General features: G+C 32.8%; 1 protein-coding gene, 1 long non-coding RNA gene and 1 other non-coding gene across 3 annotated transcripts; all 3 read right to left on the reverse strand.

The window, feature by feature from the left end:
- Nucleotides 1-6,129: 6,129 nt before the first annotated feature.
- LOC149884734 (uncharacterized) lies at nucleotides 6,130-6,551 on the reverse strand. The gene is made up of 2 exons (XR_016454644.1): nucleotides 6,480-6,551; nucleotides 6,130-6,381 (listed from the first exon to the last, which is right to left on the reverse strand). It is a non-coding gene; the product is annotated as an uncharacterized LOC149884734 (long non-coding RNA).
- A 4,792-nt stretch (nucleotides 6,552-11,343) lies between these two features.
- Trnap-cgg (transfer RNA proline (anticodon CGG)) lies at nucleotides 11,344-11,415 on the reverse strand. The gene has a single exon. It is a non-coding gene; the product is annotated as a tRNA-Pro (tRNA).
- Nucleotides 11,416-13,866: 2,451 nt separating this feature from the next.
- LOC145186696 (kelch repeat and BTB domain-containing protein 8-like) lies at nucleotides 13,867-16,490 on the reverse strand. Its single transcript, XM_080062903.2, has 2 exons — nucleotides 15,688-16,490; nucleotides 13,867-15,433 (listed from the first exon to the last, which is right to left on the reverse strand). Exons 1-2 carry the CDS (start codon nucleotides 16,418-16,420, stop codon nucleotides 14,292-14,294), a joined length of 1,875 nt encoding a protein of 624 aa, XP_079919029.2. The 5' UTR covers nucleotides 16,421-16,490; the 3' UTR covers nucleotides 13,867-14,291.
- Between the last annotated feature and the right edge of the window lie 60 nt (nucleotides 16,491-16,550).

Consider the following 16,550-nt stretch of genomic DNA (forward strand, 5'->3'; position numbering starts at 1 on the left):
GTCACACAAAAAGTTGATGAAGATACCGTGTTTGATGCAGTAGCAGAATTGCTTTAACATGTTGCTAATGATGAAGTTTTTGATATTGGTGTGTCGTGTGATGGTACTTGGCAGAGAAGAGGCTTTTCATCATTAAACAGTTTTTTAATATTGGTATGAAAGCTTCAGTGTTAGTTTTTGAACAATTAAATATGTTACCAGGTGCTTTCATGGTTAAAGGTTCCAATAAAATAAACAATAAAAGAATAAAACAATCTAATTATAGAATGAATGAAAAGAATAAGTTGAGGCGACAGTTAAATAGAGCAAAAAAAATTTTTAAAAATGACAATAATTTGGAAAAAGAGGGTATAACTTATGAACCAGGAGGATTTTAAATTCTGTTTTTTAGAATTAATGAGGTTAATGATTGCTTTTTTATACATTTTTTTGTGTTATTTAATAAAAAAATTGTTAATTTGCTTTTTTCTCAGTATGAAGTATTTAAGACGCCGGCCAACATTGCTCACTAACCATTCAAGAGCCGTTTCTAAAATTTTCAGTGGTTGTTTATTAACTGGTATAGAGTGTTTTAAGTTGAATAGTTTTTTGTTTTTTTTTACACCTGCTGTTTATGCTGTTTTAGTACCATATTATTGAATATTGGACTTTGACTTCAAAATACCTAATTTTATATTTGTAAAAAAAAATTATGTTCAACTTAAAACACTCTTCTACTCTATATAAACACCATATAAAAATTTCAACTTGGGTTATTTTGCTCCCTGCCCACAATATTGGCCGGCGTGAAACCTGTTTTTGCTGTTTTTTGGTAATGTTTTATGGTTTCCATAGCAACATGTTACCTTTTTTTTTTTTTGGTACTTTTTTCTTATTTTTTTTATATATGCTATTGATCTGACAATTTTTTTTTTTCTAAAAATTGATTTTAAAATTAGAGGGGGTTTCTCCCTTAACCCTTTTTTTCCTGCCCCGATTATATTTTGTAGTAAAGTCTTCGTGGTAAAAAACATTTATTGCGTGGGTTTGGGTGTCGGTCACGCTTTATTAGCTTCAGTATATAGTGCCCACCACTTTGTAATTATGACAGATTTTTTTTTAATTAATTTTTTGTTATTACATTGGTATTCGTGTCTTTTATGAGCTCTGCAAACCAAGGCAAGACTAATTGTTGGCTGGAAGAGAGGAGCATATTCCTGTGGGATGACACTTTTACCCAAAAGCGATAACAGCCTTTTCTTTTTTGCAGCCGATAGTGAGAGATAACCACTGTATGCAGGTAAAGGGTGGCGCAAATGTTTCTGCACAATAAAAAAAACTCAGCTTCATTTCATTAATGAAAACGTCTCTGTAAAAAGTGATTAATATATTAAAAATATTTTCCAAGTTTGTAAAGAAGCTTTGAATAATAAAAAGTTGTGCCTAAAAGTGCGATTTTGATGCAAGATGGCGTAAGGTGCTTTACATTAAAGACTGCAATCGCATGGATTGATAAGAACCTCACTAATGTTTGGACATATTGTTTAGGAAACTCTCCAGATCTAAATCCTCTGGAAAATTACTGGTCTTATTTAAAGGATACACTGTTGTAAAAAATGACCAAAAACTACTTTGAGCTGACCCGAGAAAACTGCTTTGACAGGGTGAAACTACAATGTTTCCTGACTCCAAAAATGTAAAATTTGAAATCTAACTATTTCGTCCGAGAAAATAATTTCAATTTTTAGTTTTTAGTACTTTGCACAATAGGGCGAAATGACAGCTTTTCAAATTTTGCATTTTTACAGCATTCAAAAACTCTTCAAAATAAGCATTTATTACTCCAAAACATAACTGTCTAAAATTCACTTGAATAATAGTTTATTCTGACACAACTGATATAGTTTTTCATTAACAAGATGGAAATAATAAACACTTTCTTAAATAATTCTTTTAATTATTCTAAGCCAAAACACAAAGACAACCTCTTGATTCTAAACACAGAAAGAGCAAATGGTACATAAAATAAATTCTTCTCAATATTTGATTCTTCACAAATGCTTGCTGTTGTAGTCCAAAACACATGAAAGAAGCCTCTTTGCATACTCAGGATGATTGCGGTCTCTTTTGTATCTCTGCCAATGTGAGCTGAAATTATGATGCATTGATTCTGTTGCCTGCTCACTAAAGATCCCCAAGGGAGCCCTTTTGATCTCAATGAATTGCTTCACATGGAAGAAAACAGCATGAACTTTTGGAGTCACACTGATGTTCATGATTGCCAAATATGAGTCTCTGAAGCGATCAATTTTTTCAGAAAAGTCATCCTCCAGAACCATACCAAAACATGCTGTCACCACAGACTTAAACTTTCGAAGGGCATCAATGATTCCAAAGACTTGAAAAGCAGACTCAGTCTCTGCAATTCTTTGAAGGAGGTCAAGATTGCTGAGAAGCTTGTGACAGGCATTCCCTGCAAACTGCCCACCATGGTATGGTTCTTGTTGAATGTGGAGAGCTGAGGGCCACTTAACAACATTGGGCCAAACTTCTGTCATGGCTTTGTACATGTGATTGACCACACCAAGGAGAAGATGGAGTTCCATTGGTGGTATGAGCTCCAAGATGAGTTTGTTTTCAGAACCAGATAGCAAAGGCTCATGCACTACATTGCCAAAAGATCTTGCCTTTTTGATATCACCACCAGACTTAGCAAACTCTTGATAACAGGCAACAAGTGAGCCTAGTGTCCTCAAAGATCCTGATTGAGAAAGATGCTTTGATTCTGTGTTGCACCAAGAGCAAGGGTGAGTACTTGCATGGCTCTAAAGGCCACAAAGGATGTTGGCAAGTTTCATGTCGCATGAGACAACAAAGTTGACTTTGTCTAACTTGATTAAAGACAAGATCTGCCTCACATTTTCAAAGTTTTCTGATAGTCCTTCTGATAAAGCCACAAGCATTTGACGCTTTACACTACTGTCTTTGGCAGTCCTCTGAGTTAAAAGTTTTTTCCGTGGTGGTGACCTTGAATCACAGTGAGAATCCAACTCCATGATGCCAAGAGAAACTTTCAGAAATCCTCCACCTCCATCAATTCCCAACTTGACAATATGATTCTGGAAAACTCTTCGAGAAAGCAGGACTTCATTCAAAAGCTCGGCAAGATCCTTGCAATGCACAACCACAAAGTCAGTGGAGTTACTCTCTGATAAAACTTGGATGCTGGTTTGAGTAAAAAACTCAGACAACTGTTTGCAATGGCTTCAAACTTAGCTAGAAAACTAGTCTCCACAATCTTGGTGTCACTGACTCTGTTGATGGTTGATGCCAATTTCTTCATGCCAAGGTTGGACAGTCCTGTGTTTAGCTGAACTTGTACAAGATCTTCAGTTTTGATGCTGGGTTCAGGAAAAAGAGCTCTTGCACTTGAGCTTCCTAAAAATGAAATTATATTAACACTTTTTGTAATTTTAAGTTTTAAAATTAAAGGTATTCCCTCTGAACCTGCCATCTTTATATGTATATATAAAAGTATCACCTGTTTTAACTCTAAGTGGTGGGCCGCCTTTAGGATGCGATATTTTGGCAGTACCACCTGGTGTGGAAGGTTTAGTAGAGATGACTTGAGTAGCTATTTGCTCTGCAGCGAGTGGATCAGCTGTAGCTAGCTGCTTGAGATTCTCTCTAAAAGTGAATGGAGTGCACTGATGTGGCAGACCTCTTCCAACTAGACTCAAACAATCACCACATCTTTGAGGGGTACAATCTTCCACAGGTTTAGAATAGTCCACTGGGCTGTTCTCATTCAACTTCAAATGTCCAACTTGACAAATAAGACAGTTGCAACCTTGATCTCTTGTTGGTGGTCTAACTTTTATAGATGAGAAAGGAAACAAAGGTGGCAGGTTAACATCTTTTCCTTCATCTTTTCTCCGAAGAATTGTTCGACATGAGTCACAAATGCCTCTTGGCACTCTGGTATCAGTCAAATCAAGACTTGTATGGTAATGCTTGAGGATCTTTTCAACAAGGAACTGTGTCAACTCTCGAGAGTACTTCTTCAGACACAAGACACAGACAGATTTCCGACAATCTTCATGATTTTTTGAAAAATTTGGCATTTTGAAATTTTTCTCACACAACTGATAAGTGAAACACTTTAAATAAACATGTTCACTGCCAATTCCCGGAATTTTTAGCTTGTTTACAATTTTGATGCAAAACTTAAAACAAACATGTTCACTGCCTATTCCCGGAATTTTTAGCTTATTTACAATTTTGATGCAACAAAATGTTTATAATATAGTTCAACCATGAAATTATAGGTAAAATTTTATCTTCTGAGTTAAAATAAATACAAATTATACTTGCTATATAGACTGTTATGTTTTAGAGTGATAAATGCTAGTTTTTGAATGCTGTAAAAATGCAAAATTTGAAAAGCTGTCATTTTGCCCTATTGTGCAAAGTACTAAAAACTAAAAATCAAAATTATTTTCTTGGACGAAATAGTTAGATTTCAAATTTTACATTTTTGGAGTCAGGAAACATTGTAGTTTCACCCTGTCAAAGCGGTTTTCTCGGGTCAGCTCAAAGTAGTTTTTGGTCATTTTTTACAACAGTGGATATGGTATATAAGAATCTAGAATTTAAACAAAGGACCAGCCAATTTCCAGGATTAAAAACGAATGGGAGATCTTACTCGCTCAATATATCGAAAATTTGTGTGAAAGTTTTTGTCGTAGATTTTTGGACTACTTAGCAAATAATGATTATCATACAGGTTATTAACATACTCAAGACTTTGTTTTATCATGATCATGAAAGCAGATTAAACTTGATTGTTTTCTAAAAAATTTTCTGAATTTTTGTTTCAAAACACGAATGTGTAAAAACGTTTGCGCCACCCTGTACTAATGGCAGTCTAAAAGCCATTGTTGGTTGGCCAAACTCTATACTGAAGTACTGAGCTCCTTGAGTGTAATACTTTACATAGAGTATTTGTACTGAATGGTCGGCTTGTACTGAATGGTCGGTTCAAAATACATCTATTTTGTTTTTATCGATTGGATTGTTTGAGCAAATAACTATGACCCGATTCCGTAAACTTCAAATAGAGTGCATCTTTTGGAAAATTTGAACCGCAGAAAGGATCTGCGACCACGAATTAACTTAAGTTTTGACCACAGGTGTCCGAAAGTTTTTCTTGAACAGGTGCTAATTTGCATGCACAGAAATTAATTGTACAACACTGTTTTGCTGATAGCTTGTAATGAGAATGATTTTTGTTGATATTTCCAGCCAATCAAGTATCTATTTTATTATTTATGTTATATTTCAACTATTTTTCTCACCAACTAATTATATTTTTTGTCGAAGAGTGTGGCATCTAAACAAAAATATTTTAACGAAACTCTATGAAAACTTTTTATTTGTTTAAAAAAAAGTAGAAGAAGTTGCAAATATTCCTTTTGCTACAGTAGGGGTCATTCTAAAGAAACAGACAATATGACACACTTGATATTCGTACGAAGAAACGTCGAAGTTAACTCCAAGAAATGATAAGGAGATTGTAAAAATCAAAATGCGCAATAAATTTACAAATAAACTGAAAAACCTCACAGAAACCACATTTTCACCAACATCGATTTGAAATCGTATTTATAAAACAGGGTATATGGCTTGTAAGAAATCATTTTGAACAAAAAAATCATATGAAGAAATGACTGAAGTTTGCAAAAAGGTATTTTTTTAAAGGTATCTTTTTGTAAAATGATTCTTTAGTCTGATGAATACAAGTTTAATTTTAAAAAATGGCGAATAAAAATAGAGAACAAAAAATTTAGCGAAAGAGAGGAGAAGTTTGTAGTTTGAGTTGCATGAGAGAAACAGTGAAAAATATTGGTGGAAATGTAATGATTTGGCGTTACATGGCATGGCATGGTGTTGCAATTTTGTGTTGCAATAGGACAATGATAAAAAATACTACTAAAAAAACTCGAGTCAAATGCATTTGATTTTAGTGGAATCGATGCTAAAACAGTTGGTATTTCTACCAACTGTTAAAAGCAAAAAGGGGAGCAAATAAATATTGAAATATTCAGTACCGTCGCATATTTTTAGATTCAAAAAAAAAATTTCCTTCATTTATTTTGATTTTTTTGGCATGTAGGAGTTATGGGTGTTTGTTTTTAGGTTGTTTATGTGTGATTGAACCTCCTGTAACCAATTTACTTGTGATTGAATCTCCTGTAACCAATTTACGTGTGATTGAACCTCCTGTAACCAATTTACGTGTGATTGAACCTCCTGTAACCAGTTTACGTGTGATTGAACCTCCTGTAACCAGTTTACGTGTGATTGAACCTCCTGTAACCAGTTTACGTGTGATTGAACCTCCTGTAACCAAATTTTTTTTATCTTAGATTAAGAACATTTTTAAGAAAATAAATAGGTAAACTTTAAACTTTATATTTTTATAATATAAAATCAAATACTTTCAGTTCCCTTTGTAAATCATAACTCAAATTAAACGTCATTTTAGAGACCTACATTATTGTAGACTGTCTTTACAACTGAATTGATGTAATTTCAGTTGTTTTAAAGTGTTTTTTTTTAAATCAGACAGTCACATGATAAGTTAAATAGACAGTTACATGGCAACTTATCAGACAGTCACATGATAACTTAATGAATGTTGTTGTTTCTTTGGGATTCATGATTAGTAAAGTGAGTGATATTTCCAGACGTAAGTTGGGTTAAATAAATGTTCTTCAGCAAAAAACGGGTCAAACCCAGAGGACGATTGCCGAAATTCTCAAAACCTCCCAAGCTGCAATCAGAAGGATTTGTACCAAAGCACAGAGAATGGGCTGCTTTAGCTGAAAAAGGATAACAAGTGTTAGATTTGACAGAAATCAAGTTGTTGAACAGAATTGTAAGATGCCAGCAAGAAGGCTGATTGTTGAATAGAGTTGTAAGATGCCAGCAAGAAAGCTGATTGTTGAACAAAATTTTAAGATGCCAGCAAGAAAGCTGATTGTTTAACAAAATTGTAAGATGCCAGCAAGAAAGCTGATTATTGTTTTGGAAGACTAAAACATCAACATTTTACTTAGATTCTTTTAAAGGAGAAGTTATGAATTAAAATGATGAAAGTATTTACTTCTTCAAATCGACACATAGAAGAGGCTGGCTCCCAGCAATACCACTTGAACGATTCTAATACGTCTGATATGAGTATGATATGAGAAAATGGTATTAATAATGAAAATTTAAAAACAATGAATGCCATGGACACTGTGGCATTTCATCACGTGGGAAAGAACGGCCAGCACCAAACAAAATTTAAATATACAGAGAACTTTTTTTCTGGGAACTTTCATTTGAAGAAAGACTTCATTTGGAAAAAAAAATATTGTTATTATCATTTTGTAAATAATTTAATTCAAAAAAAAAAAAAAAAAAAAAAAAGCGTCAAAAAACAAAAGCACAGGAAAAAATGGCACAAGAAAATTTCACTCATATTTAAACTTTATTTAGTAAAGTAATTTTTAAAAAAATTTACCACACTCCAGTTATCTTGAGAAAAAGTCTATTCTTAGTCCGAGAAAGACGTTTTTTAATTATCGTAGGTGTAAGCTTCGACTTCTTCAGCGGTTTTCTGCACTTGAACCTTAGTTACAACTCCAAAATTGACTTTATTTGCGGCCACTGCTTTTACTTGATGATCCAAGTTTGCCACATTTATGAATTCATTTGAATATAGTGTATAGATGAATTCATTTGAGCTGGCCGCTTCAAAAAAATGATGTGAACAGTAGCCTCGATCTATACAATGTTATACAAGAAAACACCTTAGCAAATTTATTCAAGCATTGACGAGTTGATCCGACTCAGCAGCATCATGGTGTTGAGTTGAGCTAATATCATCGACGAGTTAACGAGAGCTAGCTGCCTAGAGGATTTCACTCGAGCTAGAATTATTGAGTTAATTCATGGTAGTCACCTTAATGGGTTAATTCAGATAAGGGTTAGAGGAGGTTAAGTTACGGAGTTAACGTGGATTTTGAGGAGAAGTCTTCAATTCAGAATTTTTAGCTGCTGCTTAAATTTACCATGACTATTATTTTAGGTTTAATGCACAGTATGTTATTCAGCACGCGTTGGGTTATTTTATCACGTCGGATACTAATAGTAGTGAGTTCACTTATAGCGGGTGCTGATCGTGCGGCTAAAAACAAAATGTTTGATTGTAAGGTCTTGAGGGACGACATATTGCTTGAGTTTGTCAAATAATTCGAGTCCAAGTTTGTCAAGTTTTATTTTCACTGAAATATTATGATCGAATTTATCAAGCTTCACAAGTTCTTTAAGCTATAAATACAGTTTGAGTGGTTTTTTTATGAACATATTTGAGGCATTTTCTAAAGTATAAAACAAATGCGAAACTTTTGTAGAAACAGAGTTTTTGATGAATAAAGAAGATTTAAAATTGCCACGTTGTGTTCTCTGCGAGAAAGCTACACAAACACAACAATTATTTGAGAATATCAATTAATTTAATACTAGAATCGTTATTTTGTTAACACGATTTTAAAAATTTGTTAATTTTTTAACATCATATTAATAGCATAACGATTCAAAAAGTTAAATTGTAATAATTAATGTAGAGTGTAATGTCCGCCGAGTTATATGTTTGATTTAAATGATTATTTGTGCTTTTTATGATAAATAATATATGAAATCTAAAAAACGAAAACAATAAATTAGAAAATACACCTACTAACAAACAATTCATTGTAAAATTTATATTATGGAGCTTATAGAGTAGTCGAGGCAAAAAATGGCGACATCGGAAAAGTACTAAAAAAATACACAAAATTAAGGCGAATGAAGGACCAAGGAATGAAACCAGACCTTGACAAAAAATTCTATTTAAGCTTTTTTACATTTCGCTATACTTTTTTTAGTCATTTAAAAATTATCTTTAAAGGTTTATTTTATCATTTACAGACTTTGTTTACACGAAAAAAGTTCCCAAATTTACAAATGTTCATCTTAAAAAAATGATAAAATTTGTTCGTACCGACAACTAATTTCGATTACCTTGGTGTAATTGTTTACTAATTTGTCAACGCGTGAAGTAGTTACTTTATCCTGAACAGTCTTATTAAACAAATGCTATAAAAGTTTAAACTACCACGTGATATAAATTTCTGTTTTGAATCTGTCGGCAGCCATTTTAACAGATTTTTTGTTGACGGTAGAAAATTTCGAGTTTGTCGGAAACTCGATGGCTCGCTGATTTTTGCGGCCTCTTTGATGTAAAATAATAAGTTGCACGTCCATCTCTTAAGATGAGTTTCCACTCATCCGTTTTAGCTTCTGCAAAGGGAAAGGGATGAGAGAATTAAACATGTGAGCATGCGCAGTTTTTAATATAAATTTGAAAACTAATCACTGCGCATGCTCACGTGATTAATTTTCCCATCCCTTTCCCTTTTCCGTAGTTAAAACGGATGAATGGAAACTCACCTTTAAGGTGAGTTTCGACTCATCTGTTTTAACTTCTTTCACGTGATTAATTTTTCTATCGCTTTCCAGTAGCTAAAACGGGTGTGTGGAAATTCACCTTTATACGTCCATGATAATTTTTCCCGAAAGTTTTAACTTTAGGGCACAAGTTTTAACTTTCGTCACACTAGTAAACTTTGGTAGCTGATTGTTTAGAAAAAAAAAAATTAGTACTGTGAATTCTTGTAAGAGTTACTAAGAATTAAAAGTAGGAAATTTTTTTATAAGAAAAAATTGATTTAATAATAAAAATTGATTTAATAATAAAAATTGATTTAATAATAAAAAATGATTTAATAATAAAAAAAATTGATAAAATTGAAAAATTCGATAAGCTTTAAATTTAAAACAAATATCAAATACTGTCATAAACTTTAGAGTCAAATTAATCGAGTTTTAGAAACCAATAAAAATTTTTCTTCAAGTTTTGCGAGTTCAAACGTTTCAAATAGTTCAAGTTTATCGAGTTTCTCAAATTTATCAAGTTTCAAACTCGATCTCGCATGTTCCTAATTCAGTAGTGTAGCCTTACGTGGACTAACATTACAGATGGATTTTAATAGCTATTTAAAAACTCTTTTTATTACTAACGCTCCACCTCTAATGCCCACTTTGACCACACCACCGCACAGTGAGTTAAAATCCAAAAAAACCGGCTTGTTCCCTATGTTTGCACCCCCACGTTTTTGAACTTCCGCCAGTGTTCGCCTACATGTTTTTTTTTTTTATAAAAAAAAAACATTCTTTTAGCCGTTTTTTGACTTGTATTTAAAATTTATAATGACAAACAAAACACTTTTTCTGTCAATAGTAAAATTGAATTGATAGGCTTGGGTTGGCCTAAAGATCTAGACATTTTTATGTTATGTTATAAAAGAACAGAGAGGTAGTAAGACCTGAGTTAATTTTAAGATGTGAATATCCAAAATCTTTTCTAAAACTTGCCATTAAGCATTAAGGATTTTTTAGGACAGTTTTTTTTTTCTTAAATATTCTGTGCCTTAAATTTTAAAATTACGACCGTTAAACTTTCGTCAGTTTTATCAAAGCCATTTTTAGATACGATTTCTGAACATTCCAGCAAATATTTTTTGCTCTACATAGTTTTTAGTGACCAAGTGGCGAAGACTGAGGGGTGTGACAATGGAAGTATTGATGAACCTGAAATAATGAATCTGAAGAAAAATCTATTAATATTTAATTGCAAATTCAAATCTAAATTGATGAAACATTCAAGAACCTTCTCAAGACTTCTGGAAAATGAGCGAACCTGGTTGGATAAAGAAGTAATAGTTAACAGAAAAGATGTCGCTGCGGCTCCGGGTACAAAGAACAAGGACTGAGAAGATCTAAGTGAGAGAAGCAAAAGATCTAAGGTTGTAACAAATCAATTGAATTCAAACCAATTCAAAAAGTATTTTACTCACTTAAATATTAAACATTATATTGTTTAAGGTTACCAAGTTGATTGAAAATCCCGCTGAAGCATTGGCATTAGCTTCAGTAAGAAAAGCCTCTGAGATCCTACCAAAAAATATTTTATTCTTGTCATGGAAAATGCTACAAATCCTGTTAAAAGCACGGAGGTTAGTTTTCCAACCAAAATGAAGATTGAATATGCCTTGAGCTTTACATTCATGTGGTTTGAAAGTATTGCCAAATATCACAACGCGAACTTTCCGTTTCGAAAATATGAAATTTTAATATAAATTTAGAGAAATTCTTTTAGTTTTATTGCGATAAATTTGGACATCCAAATACCGAGCTTTTCAAAATGTTCATATCGGGCCTGTCCGGGAGTCGAACCCGGGACCTCACGCACCCGAAGCGCGAATCATACCACTAGACCAACAGGCCTTCATGAGCTGTGGAAAAATATAAATAATAAAATATATATGCTTTTAATTTTTTTTTTAAACGAAGAACTTGAAAAAGCTTTAATATTTTATACAAAATTCTGATAAGTTTGTAGGCGCTACTCGACTTTCTCCCCCCCCCTAATTTTATGATTGATTCTGATAGAGAATTTTATGCTGATTAAGAATCGTATAAAAACATGGGTCTCAAAATCAATGGAAAGTGCTCTAATTCGAAGTCAAAGTTGTAAAAAATCCCACTAAAAACCCTAATATTCGCCATTTTGAAAATATTAAGTTAATGATCTTTTAGCTGACAAAAGCAAATTATTAATAGCATGGTTTTTACGTTAAAAAATTCGTTAAAGTATGTTTATCTTGCACAATTTTTTGTGGCAAAGAAAATAACCGTTTTTTGATTTATTAGAGAATAAACTATATTGCAAGTAATGTACTTTTGTAATAAAATTTAAAAAAGAATTTAACAGTTTAGTTTCCTAAAAGAAGAACTTTTGAAACTCAGTTCATTGTTGTTCTATCACATGTAAAGTTAAGAAAACGTAACCTTCAAACCGTTTTTTTTAATAAAAAAAACCAGCGTACGATACAATAATAATTATTCATCAATTTTTCTACATTATCACATTCTACGTTCAACCTTTATTTGAAATCTTCTATTAATTTCATTTCGTTATAACACTTTCGTTACAATACTTTAAAAAAAATAATTATAAGGCTTATGGAAACCAGGTCTGTTTATTGCGCAATAAAACGGTAATTAATTTTCGTTAAAAATGAAAGCGTTTTGAAAAAAAATGGCGAATATTAGGGTTTTTAGTGGGATTTTTTACAACTTTGACTTCGAATTAGAGCACTTTCCATTGATTTTGAGACCCATGTTTTTATACGATTCTTAATCAGCATAAAATTCTCTATCAGAATCAATCATAAAAATAGGGGGGGGAGAAAGTCGAGTAGCGCCAAGTTTGTATGAAGTACTTAAGATTTTTTCAAGATTTTTTCAAGATTTTTTTTTATGGAAAACAAATACGCGCCAAAAAATATTGCTGTGTTTGCCAAGCTTGTAACACGTAAAACCTATCTATGCGAAGAAATTTCAGTGCCGAATTGCTTTTTTTTTTTTAAAAAAATGTTGTTTGTTTTCATCCAAGCGTTATTTTCAAATTACTATAAAATATTGTACCGTTTATTAATATTCTAAAATTAACTAAACTGCAAATTGAGACACTCAAAATCAATGTATTTTGATTTTCACAAAAATGAGCACATGTAAAACTTAAAGTAGTTGGCCATCAAACTAACTTTTTTAAGCTAAGGTTAATATTATAATAGACATTTCTCTAATTCGATTGCGCAACTAATTTCTCAGCTTGAAAAAGAGGCCAGTAAGGACAAAAATGTAAACAGATAAAAACTCTTTCTCGAAATTATAAAATTAAAAACATAATTTCGCTCCAAAAGATGTCTCATTCCAACCCAAGCATTTTCAGACCAAACGAAGTGAAAAAAGGTGGAAGAGGGATGTATTGCTGTATTCCACTGTGCGGAAGTTCGTTTTATAATAACAATATGGAAAAGACTAACATTGCTCTATTTTCTTTCCCAATTAAGAAAAACAAATTTGATGTTTACAGAGCTTGGTGTAGCGAAATATTTAAATATAAGCGTAAAGGAGGTGCTGATAAATTTGAAATAATGAAACACACGAAAGTGTGTGAAATTTCACTATAGGCATGAGGAAATAAAAGTTAGTTCAGGATGCGGTAAAAAAAACTTTAAAATCAGGGAATGACGTTCCTAGCATTTTTTCATTTAAGACACCACAAGATAAGTTACTTAGAAAATCTCAATGCAAAAAGTTAAAGTATCCAGAGTTTACAACTAATATTGATACTGAAACTCATACAATAATCGATTCTACCAAAAACTTAGATTGTGAAAATTGTAAACTTTTATCATCCGAAAAAACAATCATAGAAAAAAAAATAGAAGTATGTCATGAAAGTTACAGAAGCTTGAAGAATATAAAACTTTAAAAATAATAAACGACCAGCTAAAAAATAATATTTTTAGCTACCAAAATTTTGAAAAAGAAAAAATAGTTTGCCGCTATTTGTTTACATTTTTGTCCTTACTGACCTCTTTTTCAAGCTGAGAAATTAGTTGCGCAATCGAATTAGAGAAATGTCTATTGCTTCTTGAGTGTAGCATAACTCTAACTTTAATTACAGCTCAAATGATGAGCATAAAACACGCTGGTATCTTTTCAGCTGCTCTTGGATAACTTATTTAACTAATGTAACGTTGTAAAGTTGCTGTCAGCCAGATTACTTTTATTTTATTTGTATTCGACTGATTTTTCGAGGACCCAACGAGTCCCCAAATAATCAATCCTCATTTCGGGAGTTCAAAAGAATTTCTCAAATAAACATTTTTACCGAGCACTCTATGTTTTTTTTCAAAATCAGTACAAAAAATAATTTAAAGTATTTGATAAAAAACAAACCCCGTAAATTTAAGATTACCGTTTGTTCCCGGGTGTCCAACGAACCGGGTGTCTAAATTAAACCATTTCATGGATTTCATTAATCTTCAATAAAAAATTTACTTTTTTTAAAAAATAGCAAACGTTATTTTTCGACCATTCGTCGATGCGCATTTATTAGCGTTAAAACTTAGTGCCAGAGAGATTTTAAACAAGATGTAAACTGTCTCAATGGATCCGGAGAATTAGACTGCTTACATAGTGGTAAAGCGGTTTATCAAATGGATCGCAAAGAAACATGATTTTTTAAGAACTCAAGAAGATTATTTAAGGAAAGGAACAGAATTTTCAAAAAGTGCGAGCATCTCATTTTATAACCACAAACCCCAATGCAAAGCCCATTCGTCGCCATCAGAATCCTCATTAGATGATGTCATTAACTCATCTTCGTCAAAACTGCTTTCCGGATCATATGCACAACAATCGCACAATCCGTCCAACTTTTTATTAAAGTAATAGTTTGACATGCGCATCACAGCATACTTAAAATGTTTTACACGATGAGAGGGATGTATAAATTCTTTGACTTCCGTCCAAACGTCACAATTTCGTTTAGCTACAGCAGAGTATTTGTAAACACTGTCATCGCTCCAAGCGGAGACACCCATAGTTAAAATTTCATCGTCCATTGCTAAAGCTACATTTATTGGGCCAGGCACTCCTATGCTTACTAAATTCCACTTATTACTTTTTTCGTCTAAAAATTCAAAGTTCGGCAAATCAAAAAACCCGTTACTACCTCCAAAAACATACAGCTTTTCGTTGTAGAACACAGATGAGCACGATATTCTTTTCTGGCACATATTTGGCAGCAACTCCCAAGATTGCTTACGTATACAATACTTTTCAACAGTCTCTGACGCATCAACACCGTCCACGTTTTGATTTCCCCCTATTACATAAACGTATTTGTGAGAAGAGGTTGCGCAAGAATTAACTCGACCATGTACAGTATCAGCAATAGGGGACCAACTGTTCTTAACTATATCATAGCATTCTACTTTTTTAGAAAGATTTTCGATAAAATTTTGAAGATTTCTACCACCGATCACGTAAAGTCTATCTTGAAAAAAGGTCGCGCAATGTTGATCGCGTGCATTTACCATTGGTGTAAGTTTATTCCATTTAATTTCTGTGACATCATAAGAGTATAAATCGCGTGAAAAAACCGTAGTTAAACCGTTTGACCCGCCGGTGACGTAAAGAATGTTGTTATTAACGCTTAGAAATCCTGGCAAACGGTATTCAGGAAACCGTTCAAGTCTACAAAATTTTTGATTGCCAATATTATAACAAAACGTTTCTCCTCGTTTATTGACACAAAATATAACAGACTCTACTTTCTGCGAAGTTCGACAGGTTATTGAATGGCGACGAAAGTGACGAGCTTGATGCCGTTGTTCAAAGGATAATATTGACGTGTAACTGGCCTCTGGATACATCATATCTAGACCTAATTGTTAAAAAAACAAACGTTTTTCTTTACAAGTGAAAAAGAAACAAAAAGCCTACCACTCTTACAATGGCTTCGCCGATTCAATACCTTTTTTATTTTTTTTATTGAAAATAAGTACAAGTGAAGAGAATCGAAGCCAGGGTAATCGAGCTTATATAATAACTATAATTGTAACAGGTTTTTCTGTATATTTCTTGTTGATTGATAGCACGGTTGCTCGTAATAAAAGTGTTAGTATAAGTATTACTGACCTTCCACAAACTTCATGAGTTGAACTCGAGCGTTTTCTGATAAAAAAGGAAATCGAATTGCTTTAAACAATATCCGTAATTGAGATTCCTCAAGCTCGTGAACTCGCTCGTTCAACCATTTTTCAATTACAAGCGCCACACTGTCTTCTGATTGACAAATAATGTCGTCCGAAACCAGTAGAGATTTAAACTCGTGTAGTCCTGTCTTTAAAATCTCTCTTTCTTTTATTATAAGTTCAAAATTCTTTTTGGTAAACTCTCTACACTTGGATAGCAGCTGTTTGTTTGAATATGCCTCTGCGATACTCTTTATACGGAGACAATTCGTAGCATTCATTTGTCTGGTTAAATGGCGAAAACATTCTGATATTACATCATTCAACAAAAATAAATTAGCCGCATGAAGTAAGTCTACTATAGAATGCATGTCCATTTTTAAAGTACCTTCGTAAAAATACTCGAGCAGTTCTTCAAACACCTCACTTGTCACAGTACTTATGCAGATTTCACTTTTGCTCGCTTCAACCAATGAGCTTGCAAACATGACCTTGAAGTACTCTGAACACGAAGCGAGAATATTTTTATGAACGAAAAACTTCTTCCCGTCAACATTTAATGTTATGTCACACAAGGTACCATCTTTACGGAATTGTGCCATTGACGACATGATATTTTTTGAATAAGAAGGTTCTCGTAAACAAACACGGTCACCGCCGGCTATTTCAACAATCATTTTTTACCAAGCGAAACAAATGGTATTGTAAAGCAAAATATATTTACTAAAATAAACGTCAAATTTTTGTAAAACCGTTAAAAAATAATATTCACCAACAGATGAATGATAAAGAATTTTTTTAAATTAA

The sequence above is a fragment of the Hydra viridissima genome, unplaced genomic scaffold (assembly GCF_058129835.1).
Source record: "Hydra viridissima isolate aposymbiotic clone 2 unplaced genomic scaffold, HvirCarnegie_v1 scaffold_8, whole genome shotgun sequence".
Classification (NCBI taxonomy): domain Eukaryota; kingdom Metazoa; phylum Cnidaria; class Hydrozoa; order Anthoathecata; family Hydridae; genus Hydra; species Hydra viridissima.